Raw genomic sequence first — 27,926 nt, 5'->3', positions numbered from 1 at the left:
GAGAGAGATTCCCGTGGGCTGGAAAGGCCTCACGGGGGGGATAAACCCCGCCCTTGTGCCGTGGGGGGCTGGCCCCTCCGCCTGCAGGCGGGAGCCTCTGAATGCCGAATTTCCCCCGTGCCTGGCGCGGCGATGCGCTCAGGGCAGTGAAAACGAGGGAAAACGGTCACCGGTCGCGGTTCTGTTCCTTGGCCTCCCGAGAGCGCGGGGAGGCCTCAGCGCGGCCGCGACTCGAGGTCTCGTCGCTGTTCCCCTCCGCCGGGCAGCGAAAAACCTGGGAGTGACGTGAGTATTGAATATTTTTTCTTTTAAAACTGGGAAATGGAAAGCATGAAGAGCCATAGTGTTGTCGCTTGAAAACAAGCGATGCGCCTGCTGCCTCGGAACGCTGCTGGGCGAGCCGGAGCGCCCCAAAAAGGCATCCCTGGAGCGGGGGGCTCCTCACCACCCGAAAGGTGTTTCACTAGGCGGGCTGCGCGCCTGCTCGCCTCCACGGCCATTTCCCACCTCCCTCCCCAGCGTGCGACACCCCGTGTGGGTATTTTGGGAAGTTCTCCTCCCCTGTGGCTGCTCCGCGTCCTGGGAATCGCCTGGTGTTTTGCTCGACTCGGGGTTTTTCCAGCAGGAAACGAGCGTGGAGTCGGGAGGCTGCCTGCCCCTTCTTGCAGCCCGGGGATCCTGAAGATGATTAAATCTGTGGTTTGGTGCCGCTGCGGAGCCGGATGGATTGAAGACGAGGTGGAAAAGAAGCTTCTAGACCTGCATGGCTTTTTTTTATAGCGGCTGCTTTGCACCTTTTTGGTGTGAGAAGACGAGCGCCTGCTTTCCCGGGCTGCAGGAGAAGCATGAATCCGCCGTCTCTGGCAGGATGGTTCCCTCCGCCGCCGTGTTTGTGGGAAGCGCTTGGCTCCGCCATGTTTACCAACAGCGTGGGAGGAAAATGAAAAAATAAACACCCCGCGACCACAAAATTGCCAGAACAAATGGGGATGAAGCAGTGCCCGGCCCTGGCTGGCAGAGGTGGTGGGAAGGGGGGGGTCAGCAGCATGGCGGCGCCTGCCCCGTGCTCATTAGGCTTCGTCCCGAGCGCAAGAAGAAAGCGTTAATTGTTCTGGATGCTTCCCAGCCGCGCGGGGTGTCTGCGGTCGCCTCGAAATCGGTTTGATTCCTGAGGAATGTCCTCTGTGCCATGGTGTTTGCCAGGAAGATGAAGCGGAGGAGGAAACGCTGCAGGTGAGCGTCGCAGGAGCCGTAATATTCCCTGGCGTTAAAAAAGGAGCATCCACCCTTCCGGCACCTTCCAAGCGTAGACGGCGAGCACCAGCCTGGTGAACTTCTCCCTGCCAAGCCCAGGACTTTTGCAGATTTATCTCCAGGTTGGCCCATGGCTCCGTTTGTCCGGCAGGCGCTGGAGTGCCGCCAGCCGTGCTTTGGCCCCGCATCATCCTCTTGCCCACGCTGCCGCATTTGCGGCCCCCGGTGACGGTTCCTCTTGGCTCTTGCAGCTGCGCTGTGTGCCGGAGCGTGAAGCCCAGGCGTGGATTTGGCTTTTCCCAGGTGGTGGTGGGTGCCCACCTGCCCCACGCTGGCGGCACACACGCGTTTCTCCCCGGCCTCGCTGCTCTGGAAGCCGCCAGTGGGAACGCCGTGTCCTTATTTTACATCAAATCGAATTTCTGTCACCAGCAAATGGATCTTCCCAGCCAGCTCGGGCAGCGGACGGGGGTTCAATGTCCCTCAGAAGCGTGTTGAGAGCGGGATGGGGGTGATGCCGCAGGTTGCTCTGCGCGGTTGGAGCCGACAGCCCGGCGTTAACCAGGTGCCACATTCACCACAACCATCTGTGGTCTTAAACCTCGCCACGCTTCTGCTTTTCCGCCTATTTTGAAAGTCAAAATAATTTCTGTTATGCTGCAGTTTGGGGGCTGCTCTTAATTAATATGACGGAGGCATCGCCCAGACGCAGCTCCTCTCCCTGTTTTTCCCTCTGCCCGGTGTTACTTTGTGCCGTGAGCAGAGTACGGCGTCGGCTCTCATTAATCTCCACGCCGTCGATGTCCCTCGAGAGAGTCGCCAGCACCTCCCAGTTTAACACCAGCAGCAAACTGGGGTGGTAACTCGCCTCCAGATCATCCGTGGGGATGTGGGGCAGGAGTGGGACCAGCCAGACACGCCTCAGCTCAGCCGTGACCTGCTCGTAATTATCATCGCAACGAGACCCCGCGCCCCGGCAGAATCCCCCCATGACGCCTTCGTCAGACCTCAGATTTAATGAGCTTCCCCTTTCCAGTGACGTCACCCCGCGGCTGCGTTCCATTCTGAGTTTATTTTTAATTCCTTCGCTCCGGATTGCGCTCGCGGTTGCAGAAGTGCGATTCCCCGCAGTGGGAGCAACGCTTTGGGTGGAATTGATCCCATTTTGGCACTGGAGGGTGGATTCAGCCCCCCCCTGTGCCCCCCGCCTCTGGGCTGTAACCACCGACCCGCTTCCAGCCCCCAGACCGGGATGGGCGTCGGATTTGAGCAGCCATTCTGTGCGCTGCGTCTGAATTCACCAGGGATTTCAATTTCTTGGGGAGGAGCAATGATTTTCCACGCAGATCGATGCTTTTCCACACAAATCCATGCTTTTCTGCAGAAAATCGATGCTTGTCCACGCTAATCCATGCTTTTCCGCAGAAATCGACGCTTGTCCACGCAAATCGACGCTTTTCCGCAGAAATCGCCCGTTCAACGTGAACGAGCTGCTGGTCTGTTCTGGTGCCGGATTTCGCCGCTTCCCTGCCCACTCCCAACAGGATCTTTTGGCTTCTCTGGCATCTCCGGCGTCGCGTTTGCCAGGAGTGAGCGCGGGGCGACTTGAAATCGATTCCCCACGTTGGTGCCAAAAAATAAACAAACCGCTGCCAGACCCGGCGTAAGCCGCTTCGGCTGGAAAGACAAACGGAGGAGCGCGTTCCATGTGTGCTGCGGGGAATCCCGGGAATATCCAGCGCTCTGGATGGATTTGGCAGCGGGTTCGCTGTTCCCGGCGATGCGGCGTGCGGGAGGCCAGGCTTGCCGCCGTGCTGGTGAGCCAGGGCTTCACGCCGGTGCCGTGCCTAACCCTAATTTCCCTTTTCTGCACCCGGTTCGGGGGCTTTTCCAGGAGCTGCGGCAGCTCCAGCTGAGACGAGCCTTCCGGTGCCAGGACCCGCTGCCCGCTGCGAAGATGTCGACTCCGGATCCTCCGATGGGGGGGACACCACGGCCGGGGCCATCGCCAGGACCAGGGCCATCCCCGGGGGCCATGCTGGGCCCCTCTCCCGGCCCCTCCCCCGGCTCCGCACACAGTATGATGGGACCCAGCCCCGGGCCACCCCCCGCCGGGCACCACGCTGCCACCCCAGGGGCCGGGGGGCTACGCTCAGGACAACATGCATCAGATGCACAAGGTGAGGGGGCTCCCACCGGGAAAGGTGCTTTGAGCGGGTTAATTTTCCCATTTCTTTATTTTTTTGGCTGTTCACGCATCGTATTTCCCTTGGGGGGGGGGGATGTCAGTTCCTAAACACAGAGGGTGAAACGTCTCGTAAAGGCTTTTCCCGTTGGGAATTCGGAGCTCAGGGAAAACAACCCTCTCTCCTCCCTCTCCGTTTTCTTCCATCGCACCATTTCGGTGTTTTTTATTTTTTAATTTTATTTCCAACCCCCTCTTTTCCTCCGTTTTTTCCTCCATTTTTTCAACCCGTAGTTTTTTCCACCTGGCTTCAGCATCATCAGCTGAAACACCCAGGGGGTTTTTGGGGAAAAAGCCAAAGGAGAAAAGCGTTTCTCCCATTTCAAGTGTCTTTTAACATCCCTTCACGCTTATTCCCCCTCCCTGCCGGTTGGTTTCGAGCCGCTGGAGCGCGGCTGGTGTTCCGTGTGTGATTTTTTTGGGAAATTCGCCGTTCTCCTGCAGCCCATGGACTCCATGCATGAGAAGGGAATAACCGACGATCCGCGCTATCGGCCAGATGAAAGGGATGGGGATGCGGCCCGGCGGGCACGCAGGAATGGGTCCTCCTCCGAGCCCCATGGATCAGCACTCTCAAGGTGGGTTTCCCGAAGGAAAAATCCGTCCTGTTATCCCGGGGATCGGGCTGGGGCTCCCGGTAGTCGGGAAAACAAGCAGGGAATCGCGGGAAAAGGCCAGGCTGTGAGAAGGACCATCCCTCCCCGTGTTCTGGGATCTGTGCCGAGATCAGGATCCGTGTGGCGCGCAGCCGCCTGGCCCCCAGGGATTGTGCTTTAACCCCGGGTTTTTGGGAATCCACTGGCCGCCAGCGGCTGTGCTTGTTTTAAATCCTCAGCTTTGGGAAGCCACTGGCCCCCAGGGGCTGTATTGTGTTTTAAATCCTCAATTTGAGGAAACCACCAGCCCCCAGGGCTGTGCTTGCTTTAAGCCCCGGATTTTGGGAATCCACTGGCCCCCAGGGACTTGCTTTAACCCCTGGATTTGGGGAATTTACTGGCCCCCAGGGGCTGTATTTGTTTTAAATCCTCAATCTGGGGAAGCCACCGGCCCCCAGGGCTGTGCTGGCTTTAACCCTGGAATTTTGGGAATCCATTGGCCCCCAGGGGCTGTACTGGTTTTAAAGCCTCAATCTGGGGAATCCACTGGCCCCCAGGGGCTGTGCTTGCTTTAACCCCTGGGTTTTCGGAATCCACTGGCCCCCAGGGATTGTGCTTGTTTTAAATCCTCAATTTTGGGAATCCACTGGCCCCCAGGGGCTGTGCTTGCTTTAACCCCTGGATTTGGGAATCCATTGGCCCCCAGGGGCTGTGCTTGCTTTAACCCCTGGATTTTGGGAATCCACTGGCTCCCAGGGGCTGTGCTTGTTTTAAATCCTCAATTTTGGGAATCCAGTGCCCCTCCCCCAGGGGCTGTTTCTTTCACCCCTTGATTTTGGGAAGGACGTAGCGCTCCAGGGTTTTCCAGGTTTGCAGCGGGCGCAGGCTCCACCGGGGAGGAGACGTTTTCTGCCGTTTTCTATCATTTTCCTTCTGCCTGGAGCGCCGCTCCTGCCCCGCTCCCACCTGATGAGCTCCCTCCCTCAGGTTACCCCTCCCCGCTCGGCGGCTCCGAGCACGCCTCGAGCCCGGTACCGGCCAACGGGCCATCCTCCGGCCCTCAGATGTCCTCGGGCCCCGGCGGCGTCCCCTTGGATGGCAGCGACCCCCAAGCGCTGGGGCAGCAGAACCGGGGCCCGACGCCGTTCAAACCAGAACCAGCTGCACCAGCTGCGCGCGCAGATCATGGCCTACAAGATGCTGGCGCGGGGGCAGCCGCTCCCCGAGCACCTTCAGATGGCGGTGCAGGGCAAGCGCCCCATGCCCGGAATGCAGCAGCAAATGCCGACGCTACCTCTTCCGCCCTTCCGTGTCCGGGACGGGAGCAGTGCAAGGAGCAGTGCAAGGGCCTGGACCCGGACCTACACCTCCCAACTACAACAGACCTCACGGTGAGACCCTCCGCTGCCCCAGGGGTCCGGGGAGCTGTGGGGTGGGACCCTGGGGGTTGGGGAGCCGTGGGGTGGGACCCCTGGGGGTTGGGGAGCCCTGGGGTGGGACCCTGGGGGTTGGGGAGCCCTGGGGTGGGACCCTGGGGGATGGGGAGCCCTGGGGTGGGACCTTGGGGGATGGGGAGCCCTGGGGTGGGACCTTGGGGGATGGGGAGCCCTGGGGTGGGACCTTGGGGGATGGGGAGCCCTGGGGTGGGACCTTGGGGGATGGGGAGCCCTGGGGTGGGACCTTGGGGGTTGGGGAGCCCTGGGGTGGGTTGGGATGGGACCTTAGGGATCGTCTCGGTCCAACCCCTGCCGCCACACCGGGGTGCTCAGAGCCCGACTTGACCTTGAACGCTGCCGGGGATGGGGCGTCTGCAGCTGCGCCGGGCAGCCGGCACAGAGAATAATTTCTTCCCGATATCTCACCTAAATCCCCCCTTTTTTAGCTTAAAACCATTCCCCCTTGGCCTGTCGCTGCAGGCCCTGCTAAAAAGCTTCTCCCCGCTTTTCTCAGAGCCCCCTTGAAGTCTGTATTTACACAGGGGGGACATAATTACATCCTTAATTAATATTTAAGTATATAAGGTGCTATAAGGTCTCCCCAGAGCCTTCTCCAGGCTGATCCAGCCCCAAATCCCTCAGCCTGGCCTCATGGGAGACACGCTCCAGCCCTCAGATCAGCTTCATTTTACCCCACTCTGGCACGGTTTGACCCCCAGTGTCCCCCTGGTGTCCCCCCAGTGTTCCCCCATTTGGTTTTTCTGTTGCCAGCCCTCGCAGCCCGCCTGACTGCCGGCCGTTACCGGTGCCGGCAGCTGGGGCCGGAGCTTCATCCCACCCAGCTGCTGTTGGAGCGAGGCAGGGAGATTCCTCCGGGCGCTTCGGGGTGCACCCAGGGGGGATGCACCTTTGGGGTCCCGATTCATCCCACTGGGAAGGGCTGATTCATCCCACTGGGGGCACGCCGGGGGGGGTTCAGTGCCCGCAAAAAGATGTCTAACCCGGGGGGATAAACTTTGCTGCTGGTAGATGTGTACAAAGATCAACGTCTTAATGTGTTGGTTTTCTTCTTTTCTCTTTTGTTTTTTCCCCATTTTCCCCTTATTTCTTCTGCAGGTATAGGAGGGCCCAACATGCCCCCTCCCGGCCCCTCAGGAGTTCCCCCAGGAATGCCCGGGCAGCCCCCCGGCGGCCCCCCCAAGCCCTGGCCGGAAGGTGAGAACCACCTTAACCCCCCGACACGCGCCCGTGGGCTCGTTAAGGGCCGGCATTAATGAAGCGATGTGCTGGGGTGGGAGGGGGGGGGGACAGCCCACCGCCTCTGCGGTGGAAGGAACTGGGAGATTCCGGGGTAAAATCCTGTAAATGGTGACCGAGCTCCTGGAGGAGCGGGGTTAATCCGCGCGTTCTTCCGCCCCGCTCGGAGCTTTGTTGGTTTGTCTGGGAAAGACGGAAGCGCTGGGTTTATTTGCTGTGAAATTTATGGAGAGAGAGGCGGCGATTTCGGTGAGGGGGACGTGGCTGAGCCATGCCAGAGCCAGGCTTCGCCATACCCCGACCACAGGGAGAGAACTTGGGTTTGTTTTTTTTTTTGTTCCCGTCTGTTTTCCTGACCATTTTCTTTTTCCACAGGACCCATGGCGAATGCTGCAGCCCCCACTAGCACACCTCAGAAACTGATTCCTCCCCAGCCCACCGGCCGGCCCTCGCCAGCCCCGCCGGCGGTGCCACCGGCGGCGTCGCCCGTTATGCCGCCGCAGACGCAGTCCCCGGGGCAGCCGGCCCAGCCGGCCCCCATGGTGCAGCTCCACCAGAAGCAGAACCGGATCACGCCCATCCAGAAACCCAGAGGGCTCGATCCGGTGGAAATCCTGCAGGAGAGGGAGTACAGGTAGGGGCGCCGCGGTGGCTCGCTCCTCGCCGGGGCGTTTATCCCCCTGAGCCGTGCCCTAACGATTCCCCGGCTCGTTTATTAACGATTCCCCGGCTCGTTTATTAACAAGTGGCACGCGGAGAGCAGGGTGGGCATGCGTTTTCCTTGGGGCTTCTCGAGCCGCCCCCCGCCATCGCGTCCCTCCTGTTTCCCAGGATTGTCGCCGCGGCAGTTTATGACCGCGGGTGCCTGCCTGCCGCAGGGGAGCACCTCTGCTGCGCCAGTTAATTAAAATAATTAAAACTGGGTGCCGAGAGCCTCTGAGGTGACAGAGCAGGGCCATACCCCATCGCCTCGGGTCCGGAGAGGGGGGAAAGCGGATTCATGGTGAATTTCCCTTCCCTGAAATCCCATCTCCTTCCTCCGCAGGCTGCAAGCTCGCATCGCTCACAGGATCCAAGAGCTGGAAAACCTTCCCGGCTCCCTGGCCGGCGACCTGAGAACCAAAGCTACCATTGAACTTAAAGCACTGCGGCTGCTTAATTTCCAGCGCCAGGTAAGGAAACGCACCATGGAAAACCCAGCTTCTTACCTGGCCGGGCGCGGGAGCCGCAGCCGGCACCCACCTCGCGCCACCCGCGGAATCAATTCCCCTTTTCCTAACGGGAATCTCTCCAAAAGCTGCGTCAGGAAGTGGTGGTGTGCATGCGGCGGGACACGGCCTTGGAGACGGCCCTCAACGCCAAGGCGTACAAGCGCAGCAAGCGGCAGTCGCTGCGCGAGGCTCGCATCACCGAGAAGCTGGAGAAGCAGCAGAAGATCGAGCAGGAACGCAAACGCAGGCAGAAGCACCAGGTCAGCGGGGACGCGCCGAAAGTGCCCGCCGAGGGCGTGCCGGGAGGAGCGGGGCTGGGCATTTCCAGGGAATTCCCTGGGTTTTAGGGTCTGGGTGATGGTGGTTTGGGCTAATGATGGTTGTAGGTCCCTTCCAACCGCGATATTTTATTATAGATACAATAATATGATGCTATAATGCGTCTTTCCAATGGCGATATTTTATTATAGATGGAATAATATAATACTATAAAGTGTCCATCCAGCTGCGATATTTTGTTATAGATACAGTAATATGATGCGGTAATGGGCCCTTCCAACGGCGATATTTTATTATAGATACAATAATATGATACTATGTGTCCTTCCAGCTGCAATATTTTATTATAGATACAATAATATGATACTATGTGTCCTTCCAGCTGCAATATTTTATTATAGATACAATAATATGATGCGATAGTGGGCCCTTCCAGCTGCGATATTTTATTACCGATACAATAATACGACATTATAGTGTGTAATATAGGGGAAATCAATCTGCTTTAGCTCACGGCGTTAGGTGAAATAGTTTAGGAGAGCGCCTACGAGCACGAGTCCTGACGCTGCCCCTTGGCCGTGCCTTTCCCCCCAGGAATACCTCAACAGCATCCTCCAGCACGCTAAGGATTTCAAGGAGTACCACCGCTCCGTCACGGGCAAGATCCAAAAGCTGACCAAGGCGGTGGCTACCTACCACGCCAACACGGAGCGCGAGCAGAAGAAGGAAAACGAGAGGATCGAGAAGGAGCGGATGCGCCGTCTGATGGTGAGCAGCGGTGCGGGGAGCCGCGGGCGCGTGCGGGGCTCCGGGCCGCGCAGGGCGCTAACGGTGCGCCCTTCCCCAGGCTGAGGATGAGGAGGGGTACCGCAAGCTCATCGATCAGAAGAAGGACAAGCGCTTGGCCTACCTGCTGCAGCAGACGGACGAGTACGTAGCCAACCTGACGGAGCTGGTGCGGCAGCACAAGGCTGCGCAGGTGGCCAAGGAGAAGAAGAAGAAGAAGAAAAAGAAGGTGAGTGGGAAGCAAAGCTCCGCAGGGAGCTGGAGCAGCGCCGTGGTGGCGCGGCGTGGCCTTCGGCGCTGGCTCGCTGACGACCACCTTCCTCCTCTTGCAGAAGGCAGAGAACGCGGAAGGGCAGACGCCAGCGATCGGACCAGATGGCGAAGTAAGCCCCATAATCTGATTTCGTGCCAAGTAGGGTAGGCACAGCGTCAGCCGCATGCTGCGAGCGCCCCGTACCACCCGCCCCGCTGCACGGCCGCGGCGGATCAGCTCTGAGCCGGCGGGCGGCTAAATTGAGACTTCCCAAAATAGAAATTCCACCAGGTTGGAGCGGGAGGCATCTCTCCGCCCATCCTCGCCGCTAACCGCTTCCTGATGGGCTCTAGACCCACTGTGGGGGGTGGTTTGGGATTTGGGACGCCCCAGGGCTCGCGTTGCACGTGGGCAACACCGATCCCAACCCGAGGGATCCGTTATTCCCAGTGATGCGCTGGGATCGCCCCTGTGCCTTGAACTTGGCCTACTCAGCAGAAAGCCCCTCGTGAGTGGGAGGGTGCTATTCCACATTAATTGTTCCACTGTGCATGAAATTTGCCCTCCGGACGCGCCTTCCTGAGATCCTTAACGCCTAGGTTGATGCTTTTTCAAAGCTAAATGTTAAATCCCGCCAGCTTTCGGGCTTTGCCCGTCCCCTGGTGATGTGGCATTTCACACCGTCGGCTGCTTCATTCCTCCCAGCGGTGGCCGCGCTGCTCCGGCAGCGGCTTCGGTCGATGTGGCTGTAAACATGAGCTGCTTTGAGGGAAAAAATTCAAAAATACTGACCCGCAGCCTGACTTTGATCCCCCAGCCGCTGGATGAGACCAGCCAAATGAGCGATCTGCCTGTCAAAGTGATCCACGTGGAGAGCGGCAAGATCCTGACCGGCACAGATGCCCCCAAGGCCGGGCAGCTGGAGGCCTGGCTGGAGATGAACCCTGGGTACGTCGCGGCACACCAGGGCTGGGGTCAGTGGTTGGGGCGCTGGTGGGGAAGCACTCGATCCGGAGCCCGATCCAGAGCCTGGAGCCCAGAGCCCCATCCTGGATCCGGAGCCTGGAGCCCCATCCTGGATCCGGAGCCCCATCCTGGATCCGGAGCCTGGAGCCCCATCCTGGATCCGGAGCCCCATCCTGGGTCCTGGATCCGGAGCCCCATCCTGGGTCCGGCGCCCAGAGCCCCATCCTGGGTCCGGCGCCCAGAGCCCCATCCTGGGTCCGGCGCCCAGAGCCCCATCCTGGCTCCGGCGCCCAGAGCCCCATCCTGGGTCCGGCGCCCAGAGCCCCATCCTGGGTCCGGCGCCCAAAACCCCATCCTGGCTCCGGAGCCCCATCCTGAGCCCAGACTTCGGGGAGCTAGAAGCAGGGGGCTGTGGATCAGGAGGGAGGGATTTCATCCGCCTCCCAAAACGGGCAGGCGTGGGCTCTTGTAGAGAGCGAGCGTGAAAGCTTAGAGCTAAGCGAGGGGAAAATTCAACAAATAAGCATTTTATTTAAAAAAAAAAAAAAAAAAAATACTGATTAAAACCCCAGAGTTTTAAAGCAAAGGGTTTCTGGAACCATGCTGATCTCATGCTGCTGGCAGCAGATTTGCGATTAAATGTTAATATTTGTGTTCAATTAGATACGAAGTCGCTCCTCGATCAGACAGTGAGGAGAGCGGGTCGGAGGAGGAGGAGGAGGTAAGGCGGGACACCACCGGCCTCCCTGCGCTTTGGCTTCTTAAATATTTATTTTTGGTGAGGATGGGAGAGCGCCCTACGCACCGCGCTACACCCGTCTCCGTGATGCCTTTTTCCTGCACGGATCCGTGTCATCTCAAATAAACGTCTCTAGAATAAAACCCACGTAAAGAAAGCAATGGGCAGCGAGGCAGCGGGCGAGCTGCGCTCGTTAGCTGCCTGGGTTTTAATTCCCAAATATTTCTCCTGTAATTTTTTTTTTCCGGCAGCCGTGCTTCTGGTAGCCTCTGTCTTTTGTCAGAGCCTGGGGCGGCAGCTCCTGGGGCGGCGGGCGCTTCCCGCGGGGGTTTCAGAGCCCGTCGAGCGCGGCTGAGCCGGTTTTGTGCCGTTCCCGTGGTAGCAAGGTGAGCGAGCGGCTGTGTGCTCAGGCTTTGTGTCTCCCGGCAGGAGGAGGAGGAGGAGCAGCCGGCACCGGCTCAGCCTGCCCTGCCTGTGGAGGAGAAAAAAAAAATCCCGGATCCAGATAGCGATGACGTCTCTGAAGTGGACGCCAGGCACATTATCGAGTGAGTCCTGCCTCTGACCCCGTTCCCGGGACGCGCCGGGCAGCGTTCACTCCGCTCCCCGTTTTTAAGAGCGGTTGTGCCAAAACATGACCTGATTTAGCACCTCATGGGGGAAAAACTGCCCCCCCCCCGGGGCTGGCAGGGTTCCCCGGGAGTTTCCTCCAGTGGGATCGTCTTTCTTAGCTCCGTTTTCCCCTTTTTTTCCCCCTCCCCGCTGCAGGAACGCGAAGCAAGACGTGGACGATGAATACGGCGTGTCCCAAGCGCTGGCGAGGGGCCTGCAGTCGTACTACGCCGTGGCCCACGCCGTCACCGAGCGGGTGGACAAGCAGTCCACGCTGATGGTCAACGGGGTCCTCAAGCAGTACCAGGTGAGGGGCTGGCGGGGTTTTGGCCAGTGGCACTGGGATTTGGGCTGCGCCGAAACGCTCCCAGTAGCCAGAAATGGGAGCTGGGGGCTGGTGTGGGATAATGAGCCCTGAGAGGAATAATTAACCCCTGCAACTGGCTTTAAATAATTAAACTGAGGTCGTTAATAGTGTATAGGGAGCTCATCTACATAATGCATAAGAGGAGGGGTGGGGTGGGCAGGCCGTTAGCCTGACGGATACGCGCCGCCGCCATCCGCAGCCGGATTTATTCCATCCCTCTTTTTTTTTTTTTTTCCCCGGCGCGGCAGATCAAAGGTTTGGAGTGGCTGGTGTCCTTGTACAACAACAACCTGAACGGCATCCTGGCCGACGAGATGGGGCTGGGCAAAACCATCCAGACCATCGCGTTAATCACATACCTCATGGAGCACAAGCGGATCAACGGCCCCTTCCTCATTATAGTACCTCTCTCGTAAGTGCCGCAGCCCCTCCCGGCCCCGCGCGGCGCAGGAACCGCGTGGCCGGCACTACCGCCGCCTCTGCGCCGCCACTGTGCAATTCCCTGTTCCACCAAGGTCAGTTTTATCATTTTTCTCCCTTTTTTTTTTTTTTTTTTTCCCTTCCCCCGGCCGCAGAACCCTGTCGAATTGGGCGTACGAGTTTGACAAGTGGGCTCCTTCCGTGGTGAAGGTCTCGTACAAGGCAAGTACCGGCGTTACCCCGCACGCGCCTGCCGGGCTCCTCTGGCCCCTTCTTTCCCCGAGATTCCTTGGCTGCCATTTGCCTTTTCCCTCACCTGCTCAACCCAACAATATTTCCATTATCCCAAGGAAGCCGGGCTGCTTCCTGCCGCTAAATGGATAAAATCCGTGTTTATTTTTCATTCCCAAACAACTACCGTCCTTAACGAACGTTCTCGCTGCCTTTCCGTAACCGGAGCGATCGTTCCACGTTGACAATAACTCCTCCCGCCACCTCTTTTCTCCCAAAAAATTTATTCCATTTAACATCCCTGTTGGAAATCTTTCCCCCAGGGCTCTCCGGCAGCAAGACGGGCGTTCGTACCTCAGCTCCGAAGCGGGAAATTCAACGTCTTGCTCACTACTTACGAATATATCATCAAAGACAAGCACATCCTGGCCAAGGTGAGTCCCGCCAGCACCTCCCCGTCCGCTCTGACTCAGAAAAAAAATCCTGCCCTCCCCTTTTTATCCGGGGAGTCTCGTCATCGCGCGGCAGGAGGCGAGGAGCTGCTGCTGCGGCGTTCCCTGCCACTTCTTATTTTTGGCTGCCCTATCCTGTGATCCAGAAAGTATTTATTTATTTCCCCAAACACACACTTTGAATAAAGAATTCACAGGACAGAGGGTGTTTTATGACAACCCCCGTGAGGTCGCGGTTCCCTTCCGCCCTCGCTGAGCTGGCCGAGGGGTTTTTCGGGGCCGGCAGCTGTGCGGTGAAGAGGAAACACTGAGGTTTCCCCTGGGCTGGAAAAGCCGCGCTGTTCCAAAAGCGCCAGAGTCAAACCCTGGGCTTAATGGGCTGGATCCCACGCGGAATTCATTCCGCAGCGCTGCTTACCGCGGCGGCGGGGCTCTGCCAGCACCAGCAGATGCGTGGAAGCCGGCGTGCCGTCCCTCCGCACGGCATCTGACGGAGCAGTGCCCCAACTTAAAGGCGGTTTGATGCCAAAAATCTTGAGAAATCCTGGAATTCCCCAAAGCCTCCGCTGGTTCTTCAGCATCGGCGCTCTGCCTGCCTCCCCCCGCGGGAGCAGCACCCCAGGAGGGGCTGGGGTGGGTTTCCAGCATCCCGGCTGGCTTGGATCGATCCCGGCCGCCTCCGGCATCCCACCAAAGGCTGTCACCGGAGCTGGGCGATGCAGCCGCCGCCGTGCCGTGCCCACACCGCCTTCCCTCCTTCCCGCAGATCCGCTGGAAGTACATGATCGTGGACGAGGGCCACCGGATGAAGAACCACCACTGCAAGCTCACCCAGGTCCTCAACACGCACTACGTGGCCCCGCGCCGCCTGCTGCTGACGGGCACCCCGCTGCAGAACAAGCTGCCCGAGCTCTGGGCGCTGCTCAATTTCCTCCTGCCTACCATTTTCAAGAGCTGCAGCACCTTCGAGCAGTGGTTTAACGCTCCTTTTGCCATGACGGGTGAAAAGGTACGGCGGGGGGTGGCCGCGGTGGCGTGGGTGGGGGGTCGGGGGCTGCGAGCTCGGGGTTGTAAACGCTCACAGGAATCTCTTGGGTTTCCGCTCGCGAGGTGCAGGGCACCGACCTGTGAAATGTAATTGGGGGGGGGGGGGGAATGGGTTTTACTGGGAGAGGGTGGAGCGATAATTAAGGGCTGGAAACGAGGGCGAGCGGGTCCCCCAGGCTCGGTGGGAGAAACCGGCTGGGCTTGTGCTGGCCCGGTTGCCAAACCGCGGTGCCGGTGCCATACCGGAGCTATTTGAAGTGACTCCTGGGTGTCGCAGTGGCGGAGGCTCTGCCGAGCAGTGCGATGGGGGGGAAGGCGGGCAAAACCCCAACGTAAAAATCACCACAGAAACCCCAAATTGCAAGAAATGACACTTTCAGAGATGCCCTCGCTCCCGGTCTCCCTGTCACGCAGCGCCACTGCGCTTTGCCGCAGCCCTGGGGATCTCGGCGCCGGTGAGGGATGCCGGAGAGCGGGAACTTCCCTGGCGTAACGGTTCCCTTCCCCGGCCACGCAGGTGGACCTGAACGAAGAAGAAACCATCCTCATCATCCGGCGCCTGCACAAGGTGCTGCGCCCCTTCCTGCTGCGCAGGCTGAAGAAGGAGGTGGAGCGCAGCTGCCCGAGAAGGTAACGGCCAGGAGAAATGGTCCCGCGGAGCTCCCCGAGGAGGGGGATTTATCCGGGGATGGGGGGTCTCCGAGCTCTGGAAACGGCTGGGTTTGTGCCGCGGTTCCGGAAGGATCCAGGAGGAGGAGGGGGGTTGAGGTGCTCCACAGCTCCGGAATGATCTGGCATCAGGAGGAGGAGGGGGGTTGAGGTGCTCCATGGCTTCAGAATGATCCAGATGATCCGGCATCAGGAGGAGGAGGGGGGTTGAGGGTGCTCCATGGCTCCGGAATGATCCAGCATCGGAGGAGGGGTGGGTTTGAGGTGCTCCATGGCTCCAGAATGATCCAGATGATCCGGCATCAGGAGGAGGAGGGGGGTTGAGGGTGCTCCATGGCTCCGGAATGATCCAGCATCGGAGGAGGGGTGGGTTTGAGGTGCTCCATGGCGCCAGAATGATCCAGATGATCTGGCATCAGGAGGAGGAGGGGGGTTGAGGTGCTCCATGGCTCCAGAACCATCCAGCACTGCAGGAGGGGGGGGTTTGAGGTGCTCCACAGCTCTGGAATGATCCAGATGATCCAGCATTGGGAAATGGGGTGCGTTTGGAGGTGCTCCATGGCTTCAGAATGATCCAGATGATCTGGCATCAGGAGGAGGGGGGGTTTGAGGGTGCTCCATGGCTCCAGAAGGATCCAGCATCGGGAGGAGGGGTGGGTTTGGAGGTGCTCCATGGCGCCAGAATGATCCAGCATCGGAGGCGGGGGGGGGGTTTGAAGGTGCTCCATGGCTCCAGAATGATACAGATAATCGAGCATTGGGAAATGGGGTGGGTTTGAGGTGCTCCATGGCTTTGGAACGATCCAGATGATCTGACATCGGGGGAGGGGTGGGTTTGGAGGTGCTCCATGGCTCCGGAACCATCCAGCATCAGGGCAGGGGTGGGTTTGGAGGTGCTCCATGGCTCCGGAACCATCCAGCATCGGGGGAGGGGTGGGTTTGGAGGTGCTCCATGGCTCCGGAACCATCCAGCATCGGGGGAGGGGTGGGTTTGGAGGTGCTCCATGGCTCGGAACCATCCAGCATCGGGGAGGGGTGGGTTTGGAGTGCTCCATGGCTCCGGAACCATCCAGCATCGGGGGAGGGGTGGGTTTGGAGGTGCCTCCATGGCTCCGGAACCATCCAGCACCGGGGGAGGGGTGGGTTTGGAGGTGCTCCATGGCTCCGGAACCATCCAGCACCGGGGGAGGGGTGGGTTTGGAGGTGCTCCATGGCTCTGGAACCATCCAGCATCGGGGAGGGGTGGGTTTGGAGGTGCTCCATGGCTCTGGAACCATCCAGCATCGGGGGAGGGGTGGGTTTGGAGGTGCTCCATGGCTCTGGAACCATCCAGCATCGGGGGAGGGGTGGGGTTTGGAGGTGCTCCATGGCTCCGGAACCATCCGCCATCGGGGGAGGGGTGGGTTTAAGGTGCTCCATGGCTCCGGAAGGATCCACCATTGGGTGGAAGGGTGGGTTTGGAGCCGCTCCACAGCTCTGGAATGATTTGGCATCAGAGATGGGGTGGGTTTGGAGGTGCCCCATGGCTCCGGAACGATCCAGATGATCTGACATTGAAGGAGGGGCCGGGTTGGAGCTGCTCCGCCGCTCCGGAAGGATCCAGACGATCCGGAAGGATCCAGCATTGGGAAATGGGGTGGGTTTGAGGTGCTCCACGGCTCTGGACGATCCGGCATCGGGGGAGGGGTGGGTTTGGAGCTGCTCCCTCGCATCCCCTCGGGAAATTTAACGCCTCGCCGCTCCCGCAGGTGGAATACGTGATCAAGTGCGACATGTCAGCCCTGCAGCGGGTTCTCTACCGGCACATGCAGGCCAAGGGCGTGCTGCTCACCGACGGCTCCGAGAAGGACAAAAGGTCTGGCTGCACAAGCGTCCGCGCTGCGGGAGGCTGGCGGGGCCGGGGACGCCGCCGGGGTGGGATTGGGACAAAAGGGACCTCACGGGGTCACCGGTTCCAAAGGGGGGTGGGGGCTCTGCCCCCACTGCTGTGCCCACAGAGCAAAAACCCCTTTTCTAAGCAAAGCGAGAAGCGCTGGGGGGTGGGGGCCGGTGCAGCCCCTCGTGCAGGCAGTGAGGATTGTGGTGGGAATAATCCCACGGGGGCCGGTGGCTTCGCTTGTCGGAGCGCTGGGAAAGGCAAAGGGCAATTAGAAGCCAAACAATTAAAAAAGATGCGTTGAAAATAAAAGCTGGGGGTGAAAAAATGCCCTGTTTTCCACTCGGCTCCCCCGGGGCGGCTGGTCCGGTGACTGGGGGGGGGGGGGGGGGGGGGGCGGGGTGTCTCTCTCCAAACCTCAAACTTGACCCTTGCCCTGCGGGGAAAACCTGGCTGCCATGGGACATCCCCTCCCGGCACAGCGCCGAAGCCTGGGGGCTCTGACCCCCACCCCCAAAACGCTCCCCGACCATTCCTGGGGGAGCCGCAGCAGCCGGCAGACTCCCAAATTCTCATTTTTGAGAAAAATTTCTAATTTCCCCTCTGGTTTGCGCAGGGTAAAGGCGGCACCAAGACCTTAATGAACACGATCATGCAGCTGCGGAAGATCTGTAACCACCCCTACATGTTCCAGCACATCGAGGTAACGCGGGTGGGGGGCTGGGAACGTGGGGGGAAACCCTCCGTCCCCCTCCTAAACGGAGACACACCGGAGGGTCCCGCGGCTGCGGCACGGGCCAAGCACGACCGGCCTCAGCGCCGCGCCTGGCTGCTTGGCCGCCACCACCTCACTGCCGCGCCGAGCTTTTTGCCCCCAAAAGGGCTTGAAATCCGTCTGGGAGGGCGATGCCACCTAAAAATCGAGGCTGGGGGGTCTCTTGGGGCTGATTTTGGCCGCCCACCCCCTGGCAGCCTTTTCAATCCGCTCCGTTCCCGCGCCGGGGTGGCTTCCCTGGTTGCCCACCCCCCTGCCATGCCAGTCCTCCCTCGGGGGCAGTTCCGGATCTTTCTTTGGGATTTCTTTGTGCGTGCCAGGTTGGTGTCTGACACCGTTTCTCTTTCTGGTTGCAGGAATCCTTTTCCGAGCACTTGGGGTTCACGGGAGGCATCGTGCAAGGGTAAGTCAGGGCGGGTTGGAATTCAGCGCGGGGCTGGTTGTGGATTTTCCCCGTGAAACCGTAAACGCGCCGGTCGTTTAAAATCGCAAAAATGCCACCGTGAGGGAGACAACGCCGTGTTTTTTCCCCCCTGGAATCCTGATTTCCCTTCCTTTCTTCCCCCCCTCCCAGCCTGGATTTGTACCGTGCCTCGGGCAAATTTGAGCTGCTGGACCGAATCCTGCCCAAACTCCGAGCCACCAACCACAAGGTGCTGCTTTTCTGCCAGATGACCTCCCTCATGACCATCATGGAAGATTATTTTGCTTACCGTGGATTCAAATACCTCAGGCTGGACGGTGAGTGCCTGCGGCGCGCGGGGGCGGCAGCTGCCCGCTCTAAGCGTGCGGTGCGCGCGGAGGAGCAGCCCCCGGCGTGGGGCCGAGCGGCGAGGTAAGCCCCCCCTCCCCCCCCCAGCAGCGTCCCCCGGCCTCTCGGGCAGGGGAAGGAGCTCGGAAACAAACGGCGCCTGGTTTTTAATGAGTAATAGTTTACTGGTAAATATTACTTACTTAATCCCGCTTGCGGGAAGGCGGCTTCAAGCCTGGAAGGGGGGAAGCGCCGCATTCGGCTTTTAAAACACCCGGTGGGTTCCGCTTCTAAATTCAGCCCCACCGCTGTTTGATCCCGGATCCCGACGGATGCTGGCGGCCGCCAGCATCAGTAAAACCCGTCGGTGTAAATGAATCTGTTGAAATTCTGGGCTTTGCTCTAATAGAGTATCAAAGGAAGGCCCTGCGCCCTTTTAGGGTGGGAAATAGAGATAAAATACGCCGGCTCCTGGCGAAAATGCCGGTGGAGCCGCGGGCGCTGCCATCAAACCCTCGCTGGCACTGAGGAAAGAGCTCAGCGCCTGAGGGAAAACCGAAGCCGTGATTTAACCCTGGGTTCTCCCATCCCGCCGGTGTCTTGGAGCCGGCGGCTCCTTCGGCTGCGCGGTTTAACGCCCGCCGGGCCAGGATGGGTGCTGGCACAGCGGCACGCTCGCCACCGGCCCTTTCCGGACGGTAACTCACCCCATGTGCCCCTTCCCCATCACCGCGGCATTCCGGGGTGTCTCAAAGGGTTCCTGGCGGAGCAGGGCGAGCTCACCCCGTGGCCTCAGCACATCCCTGGCTCACCCTTGCGCCTGTTCTCCCACAGGGACTGGCTGAGGATGGTTTTGGGGAGGATGGGCTGGGAGAGACCCTCGCGTATCGGCGAGCATGGTCTCCTGCCGCCAGCTGGCACAACCCCGGCCTCAAAGGCACCGAGCGCTGCCCTAAATCAGGCCGCCTTGCCGGTACCCCCCCGCCGTCCCGCTGCGGGTACCCCGCGTCCCGATGCGGGAACCCCACGTCCCGCTGCGGGAACCCCGCGTCCCGATGCCAGTACCGCGCGTCCCGAGTTCCGGGAGATCCGATCCGCTCGTGAGCAGCCCCCGGCACCGAGTCAGGCCAGCAGCACCCACCTGCTTGAGCCGCTCCCCTCCCTTTGGGGCCGTTCAAGCCTTTCTACTGAAAGCAGCCGCCCCCCACGCCCCCAGCCCCCGCCGTCCTTTCACAGGATCAGCCAGGCTCTTGCTGCCTCGGTGCCCGATCCAGCACCACGGTGCCCAGGGCGCTTCTTCTGGGGCTCCCCCAGATCCCCCCACCCATCGTGGTTGTCACCGCGTGTCACCAGGGCAGGAGTGACCCTCCCTCTCTGTTTTTAGGAACCACTAAAGCGGAGGACCGGGGCATGTTGTTAAAGACTTTCAATGAGCCAGGCTCCGAGTACTTCATTTTTTTGCTGAGCACTCGGGCCGGCGGGCTGGGTCTGAACCTCCAGTCTGCCGATACTGTGATTATCTTTGACAGCGACTGAATCCTCACCAGGTAAAAACCAACCCAACCAACCGCACCAAAACCCGCCAAACCCAGCAACCCAACCAAAACCGATAAAACTTTAAAAAAAAAAAAAAAAAAAAAAGGGAGCGAAACGGATGGAGAAGACTGCTCCGTCCCTGCCGTCTCTCGAATTGCACTGCGCTGGCTCTCGAGCCATAGCACCTCTGCGGGACGCGCAGCCGGTGCGGCCGGGCCGGGCCGACGACGAAGACCCTCTGCCCAAGGGCTGCCCCTGCGTTCCCGGCGGCGGCGGCCGTGGAGCCGGCACTGTGGGCTTGGCAAGAAGTCGGGTGTTGAGCTGGGGTGGGCCGAGGCTGGAGCACAAGCCGGGCGCCTCGTGCCACCGAACGAATCCTGGCGCTGGCGGTAAAGCCGTAAAGATTTCTCTCCGCCAGCAGCTGAGGGCAGAGCGCCCTTCCTCCTCCTCCTCCTCCTCCCTCCTCCAGAAGGAGTCGAGGCATTGAAACTCCGCCGTCCTCCGAGCCCGGTGCCGGTGGAGACCGCAGGCACCCTCCTGGTGCCAGCCAGCCCGTGAGCGGCCGAGAGCCGTCCCCAAATTCTGGCTGCGAGCATCTCTGCGTGGCCTTTTTTTCTATATTTTTTTTCTATTTTTTTTTTTTCTATTTTTTTTTCTTTTCCTCCCCCCCCTTTCCACGCGTGCTCGGCCTCCTCAGGAGCGCACAGCCACCGGGACGGCTGTTTTCCGTCCGCCGCGCACCGTAGTCCTCTGGGCTCGCTGAGAGCGCCCCGGGTGCAGCCTCCCACCATCGTAGAGGATTAATTAAAAGCGCGTTTTTACCCTCCGGCGGGAGCCGGCTATAAATCCCTCGGCCAAACGATCCGCGCTCCCCGGCAGGACCTGCAGGCGCAAAGACCGCGCGCAACCGCATCGGGCAGCAGAACGAAGTGCGCGTCTCCGGCTCTGCACCGTCAACAGCGTGGAGGAGAAGATCCTCGCCGCCGCTAAATACAAGCTGAATGTTGATCAGAAGGTTATCCAAGCCGGCATGTTTGACCAGAAATCGTCGAGCCACGAGCGAAGAGCCTTCCTCCAGGCGATCCTGGAGCACGAGGAGCAGGACGAGGTAAGGGGCAGCGCAGGCAGCTTCCTCCTACTCCAGAGCGCGGATGGCGAACGTGTGGCTGGCTTCGCTCCACGGCTCTGCGCGTCCTCGAGGCCAAGGGCGTGGGGGCTAGAAGGCGCAAAAAAAAAAAAAAAAAAAAAAAAAAAAAAAAAAATTAAAAAACTCGAGGCCAAGGGCGTGGGGGCTAGAAGGCGCAAAAAAAAAAAAAAAAAAAAAAAAAAAAAAAAAAATTAAAAAAAAATTTAAAAAAAAAAAAAAAAAAAACAAGGAGCATGAACACTTGTTTCTATTTGAAGTGAATTTTTTTAGCGTCGGTGAAAAAGGTGCCGGATTGACAGCCCTGGAGACTGAAGTCCTCTATTTATCCACAGAACAGATACAGCGCGGGCAGCGGCAGTGGCAGTGCAAGCTTCCCCCACACTGCCTCCACCCTGTGCCTGAACGCTGAGTTGGAGGAACCACCTCTAAAGGTGAGAGGGGGTTGTTCAGGTCCTCCACGCCCCATTCAATCCTCGGCCTCGCTGCTGAGACCCGCCCAACGCACGTGCCAGCTCTGCCGGTGATCTTTGCACCGCGGATCACCACCCGTCCGCTAGAAAAAAAAAAAAAAAAAAAAAAAAACCAAACTGGACTTGAGGCCACCCAAAAAAAATAAAATAAATAAACCAAATGCATCTTTCACGGGCAACCGAACAAGCGTCGGATGGTAACGATGTTCGGTGCTGCGCTCCCCAGCGGACGAACCGCCACCCCCCCCCCGCCTGCTCTCGCCATTGAATCGGGGATTTGAAATCTTGCAGGAAGAAGACGAAGTTCCCGACGACGAAACGGTCAACCAGATGATTGCGCGGCACGAAGAGGAGTTTGACCTTTTCATGGTGAGCATGGCACAGGCGGCGGAGGAGGAGGAGGAGGTGGCGCCCCTGCTGTTCTTCCCGAGTAGCGGCTAAAACGGTCTCTCTAACAGAAATCAAGCTGAGAGCGCGGAACGAAGCCGCGGCTCATGCGACAGGTAACACAAAACACTAGAGCAGGGATCAAAGTCAGGACGCTGCTGGCTCCGGTAAGGGACGAGCTGGTGGGCGGCCGAGGCTCTGGCTCCGGAAGGAGGAGCCGGGATCAGGATACGTGTGTGCCGGGACCCCCGGCCTCGAGCAAAAAGCCCCTTTTCCCCCACCCGAAAGAGCCTCCGGCTTTGAGAAACCCGCCGGAGGTGGGACGAGGAGCCGTTAAAAACGGAGGCGAAGGCCCTCGTGGAGGCGCCGGCCCCGCTCTGAGCCGCGCTGGAGGGCTCGGGGTCCCGCCGGCGGCAACCCCACGGCAGGGGGTAGCTGTGCCATGCCGGGCGCCTCATCCGGCCCCCAAACTGCAGCCCCTGCCGGCACGTGCTTAACGCCTGCCGGAGAGCGGAGACCCCGCCAGCCCCGGCGCAGTGGCCGGTTTAGCCCCATCAGGGCCCACCGGCACTTGGCCCGGTGAACACGCCGCGCTTCTCCCCACCGGCATTTACCTCCCGGCAGCTGCCAAAACGCTGCCGGCTCCAACACCCCAGCGTCCACCGCAGCCCCACGCCGGCTCCGATGCCCTTGTGGCCGTGCAACGACGTCCCCCCCTGCCCCCCAAGGACGCCCCGAGGCGTTAGGGCCGTGGCGGCTGCCCCTGGCCGCGGTATGGCCAGCAGCCCCCCAGCGAAGCCCCCTCTCCTTGCAGCGCATGGGAACCTGGACCGCAGGCGGGGAGGAGGCGCGGAACCCCCAAGCGCAAACCGCGCCTGATGGAGGAGGACGAGCTGCCCTCCTGGATCATCAAGGACGACGCCGAGGTGGAGAGGCTGACCTGCGAGGAGGGAGGAGGAGAAGATGTTTGGGCCGGGGCTCGCGGCACCGCAAGGAGGTGGGACTACAGCGACTCGCTGACGGAGAAGCAGTGGCTCAAGGTATACATGGTACCCCGCATCGTTCTCCAATGGCCTTTGCAACCGCTTGCCTCGGGTCCCCCCTCTGCGCCGTGACGGCCATGCCGCCGCGCTCTCCGGCACGGCTCGGCTCGCCCCCCCGATGCCCAGCTCCCCGCGGTGTGCTGGTGCCGGCCCCGCGCCGTAGCGGTGGCTCGCTTCACAGCAAGGCCAACGTTGACATACTGAGTTCCCCACGCCGGTGAGGCCGCCGGCGTCGTGCCGGTGCCTCCGGGGTTCCCCATCCCATCGCTGCCCAAGCCCATGGGCGACCTTCACGGCCGCCCCGCCATCATCCCCGGGAACCAAACCCCTCATCACGTCCCCGGCCTGTTGTGGCTCAGAACCACGGTGCCACCGTGGTTCACCGGAGCCCGCCGGGAGCCCCCCGTGCTAGCGGATCCTGTGTCCGCTCCCCACGGCAGGCGATCGAGGAGGGCACGCTGGAGGAGATTGAGGAGGAAGTGCGGCAGAAAAAAATCCTCCCGCAAGGCGTAAGCGTGACACGGAGGTGGGCGCCGCCACCCCCCACCACCAGCACCCCGCAGGCCGCGATAAGGACGATGATAGCAAAAAGCAGAAAAAAGCGCGGCAGGCCGCCGGCGGAGAAAACTCTCCCCCCAACCCCCCCAACCTCACCAAAAAAATGAAGAAGATCGTGGACGCCGTCATCAAGTACAAGGACAGGTAAGAGCGGCGGGGACGGGCGCTGCGCTCGCACCGCGCTCTCCTACTGTGAGCCCCACAGCGCCAGCAGCGCTGCCCGCTTCGGTCCCTGCGGCGCTTGGGGGGCCCGTGGGGTTCACAGAGCTCCCGGCACCGCATGTGCTGGCAACAAGGAATTAATTAACGAGGCTGTGGGAGGGCATTCGTGCCGCCAGGGCGGCTGCACCGGGGGCTGTAGCCTGGCAAAACCTGCCCTGGCCCTTGCGGGGCGGCCCACGGCGGTGGCTGCTGCTTGTGCCGGGGCTCGCGGGTGGCGCGGGGCTGGCGCTGGCACTTCCCGCGCTGGAGCGGGCCGGTTCAACCCCACAGGCTCCAGCCTGGGAAGCCGGGGGATGCCGCAGGGTCCCCCTCCGCTGCCGGGGGGCTGCGCCGTGCGGAGGAGGGGGGTGGGAGCGGCTGTGCCGCGGGCGCTGCCGTGTGACGCGCCGTGTCTCTTTGCAGCAGCAGTGGGACGGCAGCTCAGCGAGGTGTTCATCCAGCTGCCCTCGCGCAAGGAGCTGCCCGAGTACTACGAGCTCATCCGCAAGCCCGTCGACTTCAAGAAAAATTAAGGTAATGGTGCCCGCGCCGCGGTCAGGCCGGCGGCACCGTGCAGTGTGCTCAGCCTAAACGTCAACTGCGGTGGCTGATGGCACTGCGCGGCGCGATCAGCATTGACGTCAGCCGTGGTGGCTGTGGCTGGCGGTGCTGTCCTGGCACATTCAGCCTTAATATCAACCGCGGTGGCTTGTGGCACGCTTGGCATTAACATCTATCGCGGTGGCTGGTGGCACCGTGCCGGCACACTCAGCCTTAATGCCAACCACGGTGGCTGGCAGCACCGTGCGGTGTGTTCGGCATTAATGTCAACCGCGGTGGGCCGGTAGCATGGTGTTGGCACACTCGGCATTAATATCAACCGCGGTGGCCGGTGGGCACGGTGCTGGCACACTCGGCATTAAATATCAACCGCGGTGGCCGGTGGCACGGTGCTGGCACACTCGGCATTAATATCAACCGCGGTGGCCGGTGGCACGGTGCTGGCACACTCGGCATTAATATCAACCGCGGTGGGCCGGTGGCACGGTGCTGGCACACTCGGCATTAATATCAACCGCGGTGGCTGGTGGCACGGTGCTGGCCACACTCGGCATTAATATCAACCGTGGTGGCCGGTGGTGCCGTGCCACCACACTCAGCTTTAATATCAACCGCGGTGGCCGCTGGCAGTGTGGGGCACACTCGGCGTTAACACCAACCGCGGTGGCCAGCGGCACGGTGCCGGCACGCTCAGCCTTCATGTCAACCGCGGTGGCTGGTGGTGCCGTGTGGCACGCTTGCCCTTCACCTCAACCGCGGTGGCCCAGCAGCACTGTGCCAGCACGCTCGGCCTTAACGGCAACTGTGGTGGCCAGTGGTATGGTGCGGGCACGCTCGGCCTTAATGTCAACCACGGTGGCCGGTGGCACCGTGCTGGCAACACTCAGCCTTGACATCAGCCGCGGTGGCCGGTGGCACCGTGCTGGCACACTCAGCCTTGACATCAGCCACAGTGGCCGGTGGCACCGTGCCGCACACTTGGCCTTCATATCAACCGCAATGGCCGGTGGCACCGCGGCACGCTCGGCATTAATGTCAGCTGCGGTGGCCAGTGGCACAGTGCCGGCACGCTCGGCATTAACATCAACCGGGACGGCCGGCAGCACCCGGCAGGGAGCTGGGGGGCGCGGAGCAGCCCCCAAACCCTTCGTTAGGTGGCCGTAGCCTGACGCCCCTCCCCCCCCCCAGGAGCGCATCCGTAACCACAAGTACCGGAGCCTGAACGACCTGGAGAAGGACGTGATGCTGCTGTGCCAGAACGCCCAGACCTTCAACCTGGAGGGCTCGCTGGTAAGGCGCGGCACGGTGTGGCGTGGCGTGAAACACGCATGGCACACGCGGCGCGAGCCCCGGTGATGCCGGGCCGGCAGCAGACCGCTGCCCCCTCCCCCCCACCCCCCCTCACCTTGGCGTTGCCCCCTCCCCGTCCCCCCAGATCTACGAGGACTCCATCGTCCTGCAGTCCGTCTTCACCAGCGTCAGGCAGAAAATCGAGAAGGAGGAGGAGAGCGAGGGGGAGGACAGCGAGGAGGAGGAGGAGGGGGAGGAGGAAGGCTCCGAATCAGAGTGTGAGTACCTGGGGAGGGGGCTGGGGGGGGCTGCGGACCTCCCCCCTCCGGCGGGGGCAAGGGGGGGGGCGGCGTGCCTGGGGGAAGCGCACGCTGCCCGCGCCGCTGCCCCGGGGACCTGGGGGACGTCGGGGGTGTTCACCGCGAGCGCGGCGGGGGGATGGGGGAGGCCCCCCCCCCCCCCCGTGTGGGGCGCTGCTGTGACACCCCCTCCCCCGCCCCCGCAGCTCGCTCGGTGAAGGTGAAGATCAAGCTGGGGCGGAAGGAGAAGGCGCAGGAGCGGCTGAAGGGCCGTCGGCGCACCGGCCGCGGCTCCCGCGCCAAGCCCGTGGTCAGCGACGACGACAGCGAGGAGGAGCAGGAGGAGGTAACGCGCCGCCCCCCAACGCCCCCCTCTGCCCCCCCAACGCCCCCCTCTGCCCCCCAAACGCCCCCCTCTGCCCCCCCAACGCCCCCCTCTGCCCCCCCAACTGCCCCCTCTGCCCCCCAACTGCCCCCTCTGCCCCCCAACGCCCCCCTCTGCCCCCCCAACCTGCCCCCTCTGCCCCCCAACTCCACCTGTCGACCCTCCCTCCTGCCCCCCCCAGTTCTTTGTTCTGCCCCCGACTCTTTCCTCCTGCCCCCCACCCTCTACCCTCTTTCTTCCTCCCCCCCCCCCCCCGGCCCCTTCCCTTCCTCTTCCTCCTGCTGCCCCCCCAGCCCCTTCTCTTCCTCCTCTTCCTTCACCTTCCTCCTCCTGCTCCTGCTGCCCCTTTTCTTCCCCTCCTCCCCCATCTCCTTCCTCCTCCTCCTGCCCCCCCCTCCCCCTTCCTTCCTTCCTCCCCCTCCTGCCCCCCCCTTCCTTCCTCCTCCTTCCCCTCCCCTTCCTTCCTCCTCCCCCTCCTGCCCCCCCTTCCTTCCTCCTCCTCCTCCCTCTCCCCTTCCTTCCTCCTCCTCCTCCTGCCCCCCCTTCCTTCCTCCTCCTCCTCCTCCTGCCCCCCCCGCCCCTTCCTTCCTCCTCCTCCTCCTGCCCCCCCAGCCCCCTTCCTTCCTCCTCCTCCTCCTGCCCCCCCAGCCCCTTCCTTCCTCCTTCTCCTCCTGCCCCCCCCTTCCTTCCTCCTCCTCCTGCCCCCCCAGCCCCTTCCTTCCTCCTCCTCCTCCTCCTCCTCCTGCCCCCCCAGCCCCTTCCTTCCTCCTCCTCCTCCTCCTGCCCCCCCCAGCCCCTTCCTTCCTCCTCCTCCTCCTCCTCCTCCTCCTCCTGCCCCCCCCCAGCCCCTTCCTTCCTCCTCCTCCTCCTCCTCCTCCTGCCCCCCCCAGCCCCTTCCTTCCTCCTCCTCCTCCTGCCCCCCCCCCCAGCCCCTTCCTTCCTCCTCCTCCTCCTGCCCCCCCCCAGCCCCTTCCTTCCTCCTCCTCCTCCTCCTCCTGCCCCCCCCAGCCCCTTCCTTCCTCCTCCTCCTCCTCCTCCTGCCCCCCCCCAGCCCCTTCCTTCCTCCTCCTCCTGCCCCCCCCAGCCCCTTCCTTCCTCCTCCTCCTGCCCCCCCCAGCCCCTTCCTTCCTCCTCCTCCTGCCCCCCCCAGCCCCTTCCTTCCTCCTCCTCCTGCCCCCCCCCAGCCCCTTCCTTCCTCCTCCTCCTGCCCCCCCCAGCCCCTTCCTTCCTCCTCCTCCTCCTTCTCCTGCCCCCCCCAGCCCCTTCCTTCCTCCTCCTCCCCCCTCACCAACCGCCTCTCCTCCCTCCCCGCAGGATCGCTCCGGCAGCGGCACGGAAGAAGACTAACCCCAACATTCCACGGTTGGGGGGTCCTGGCCCCCCACCCCGTGCCCCCCCCAGCTCTGGGCCACGCCGTAGTTCCAGCCTCGAGTACAGTGTCTAGAACCTTCCGTATTTATACCGGCCCGGCACCCCCGGCCTCCGTCGTGGCACAAACCAGGGGGGTGGCCGGCAAAAACCCCGGTGCCGTGCCGGCCTCATTCCTTCCAGCGGCGTTGCCTGGCCGTAATTTTATTTTATTTTAATTTTTTTTTATTATTATTTTTTAAAAACCACGTGGGTGATGCATGCGCCTCGCCGGCCGCTCTGGTACCCGCCGGGGAGCGCGGTGCCGCCGCCTGTCGATGTCACTGGAGTTCGAGCAGTAATAAATTAAACCGACGGGACCTCTGCTGGTTTTGGGGGGCGGGGTCTACTGTTTCTTTTTTTTGGGGGGGGGGGAGCATGGGGTCCCCAGTGTGAGGTTGGGGGGAGTCACGGTCCACC

General features: G+C 61.4%; 1 protein-coding gene across 1 annotated transcript; it reads left to right on the top strand.

The window, feature by feature from the left end:
• The first annotated feature begins 6 nt into the window (after positions 1 to 6).
• LOC130143272 (transcription activator BRG1-like) lies at positions 7 to 27,826 on the top strand. Its single transcript, XM_056325968.1, is given in 45 exon segments — positions 7 to 3,373; positions 3,375 to 3,434; positions 3,944 to 3,991; positions 3,993 to 4,077; positions 5,083 to 5,243; positions 5,245 to 5,399; positions 5,401 to 5,486; positions 6,648 to 6,746; positions 7,164 to 7,422; positions 7,834 to 7,960; positions 8,086 to 8,259; positions 8,873 to 9,046; positions 9,126 to 9,293; positions 9,397 to 9,447; positions 10,135 to 10,265; positions 10,947 to 11,004; positions 11,452 to 11,570; positions 11,791 to 11,941; positions 12,250 to 12,413; positions 12,577 to 12,643; positions 12,976 to 13,086; positions 13,871 to 14,113; positions 14,669 to 14,762; positions 14,765 to 14,781; positions 16,569 to 16,674; positions 17,311 to 17,399; positions 17,828 to 17,874; positions 18,046 to 18,212; positions 19,607 to 19,757; positions 20,460 to 20,479; positions 20,647 to 20,691; positions 20,694 to 20,866; positions 21,238 to 21,336; positions 21,667 to 21,744; positions 22,556 to 22,618; positions 22,620 to 22,712; positions 22,715 to 22,762; positions 22,764 to 22,802; positions 23,246 to 23,299; positions 23,302 to 23,504; positions 23,506 to 24,118; positions 25,314 to 25,415; positions 25,561 to 25,693; positions 25,921 to 26,060; positions 27,414 to 27,826. Coding segments are annotated over 45 exon segments (5,637 nt in total). The 5' UTR covers positions 7 to 3,034; the 3' UTR covers positions 27,447 to 27,826.
• The last annotated feature ends 100 nt before the right edge of the window (positions 27,827 to 27,926 follow it).

Source organism: Falco biarmicus (genome assembly GCF_023638135.1).
Source record: "Falco biarmicus isolate bFalBia1 chromosome 13 unlocalized genomic scaffold, bFalBia1.pri SUPER_13_unloc_7, whole genome shotgun sequence".
In the NCBI taxonomy this organism is placed as follows: domain Eukaryota; kingdom Metazoa; phylum Chordata; class Aves; order Falconiformes; family Falconidae; genus Falco; species Falco biarmicus.
Note: the sequence above shows the minus strand (reverse complement) of the source record. Positions and strands in the feature narration are given on the sequence as shown.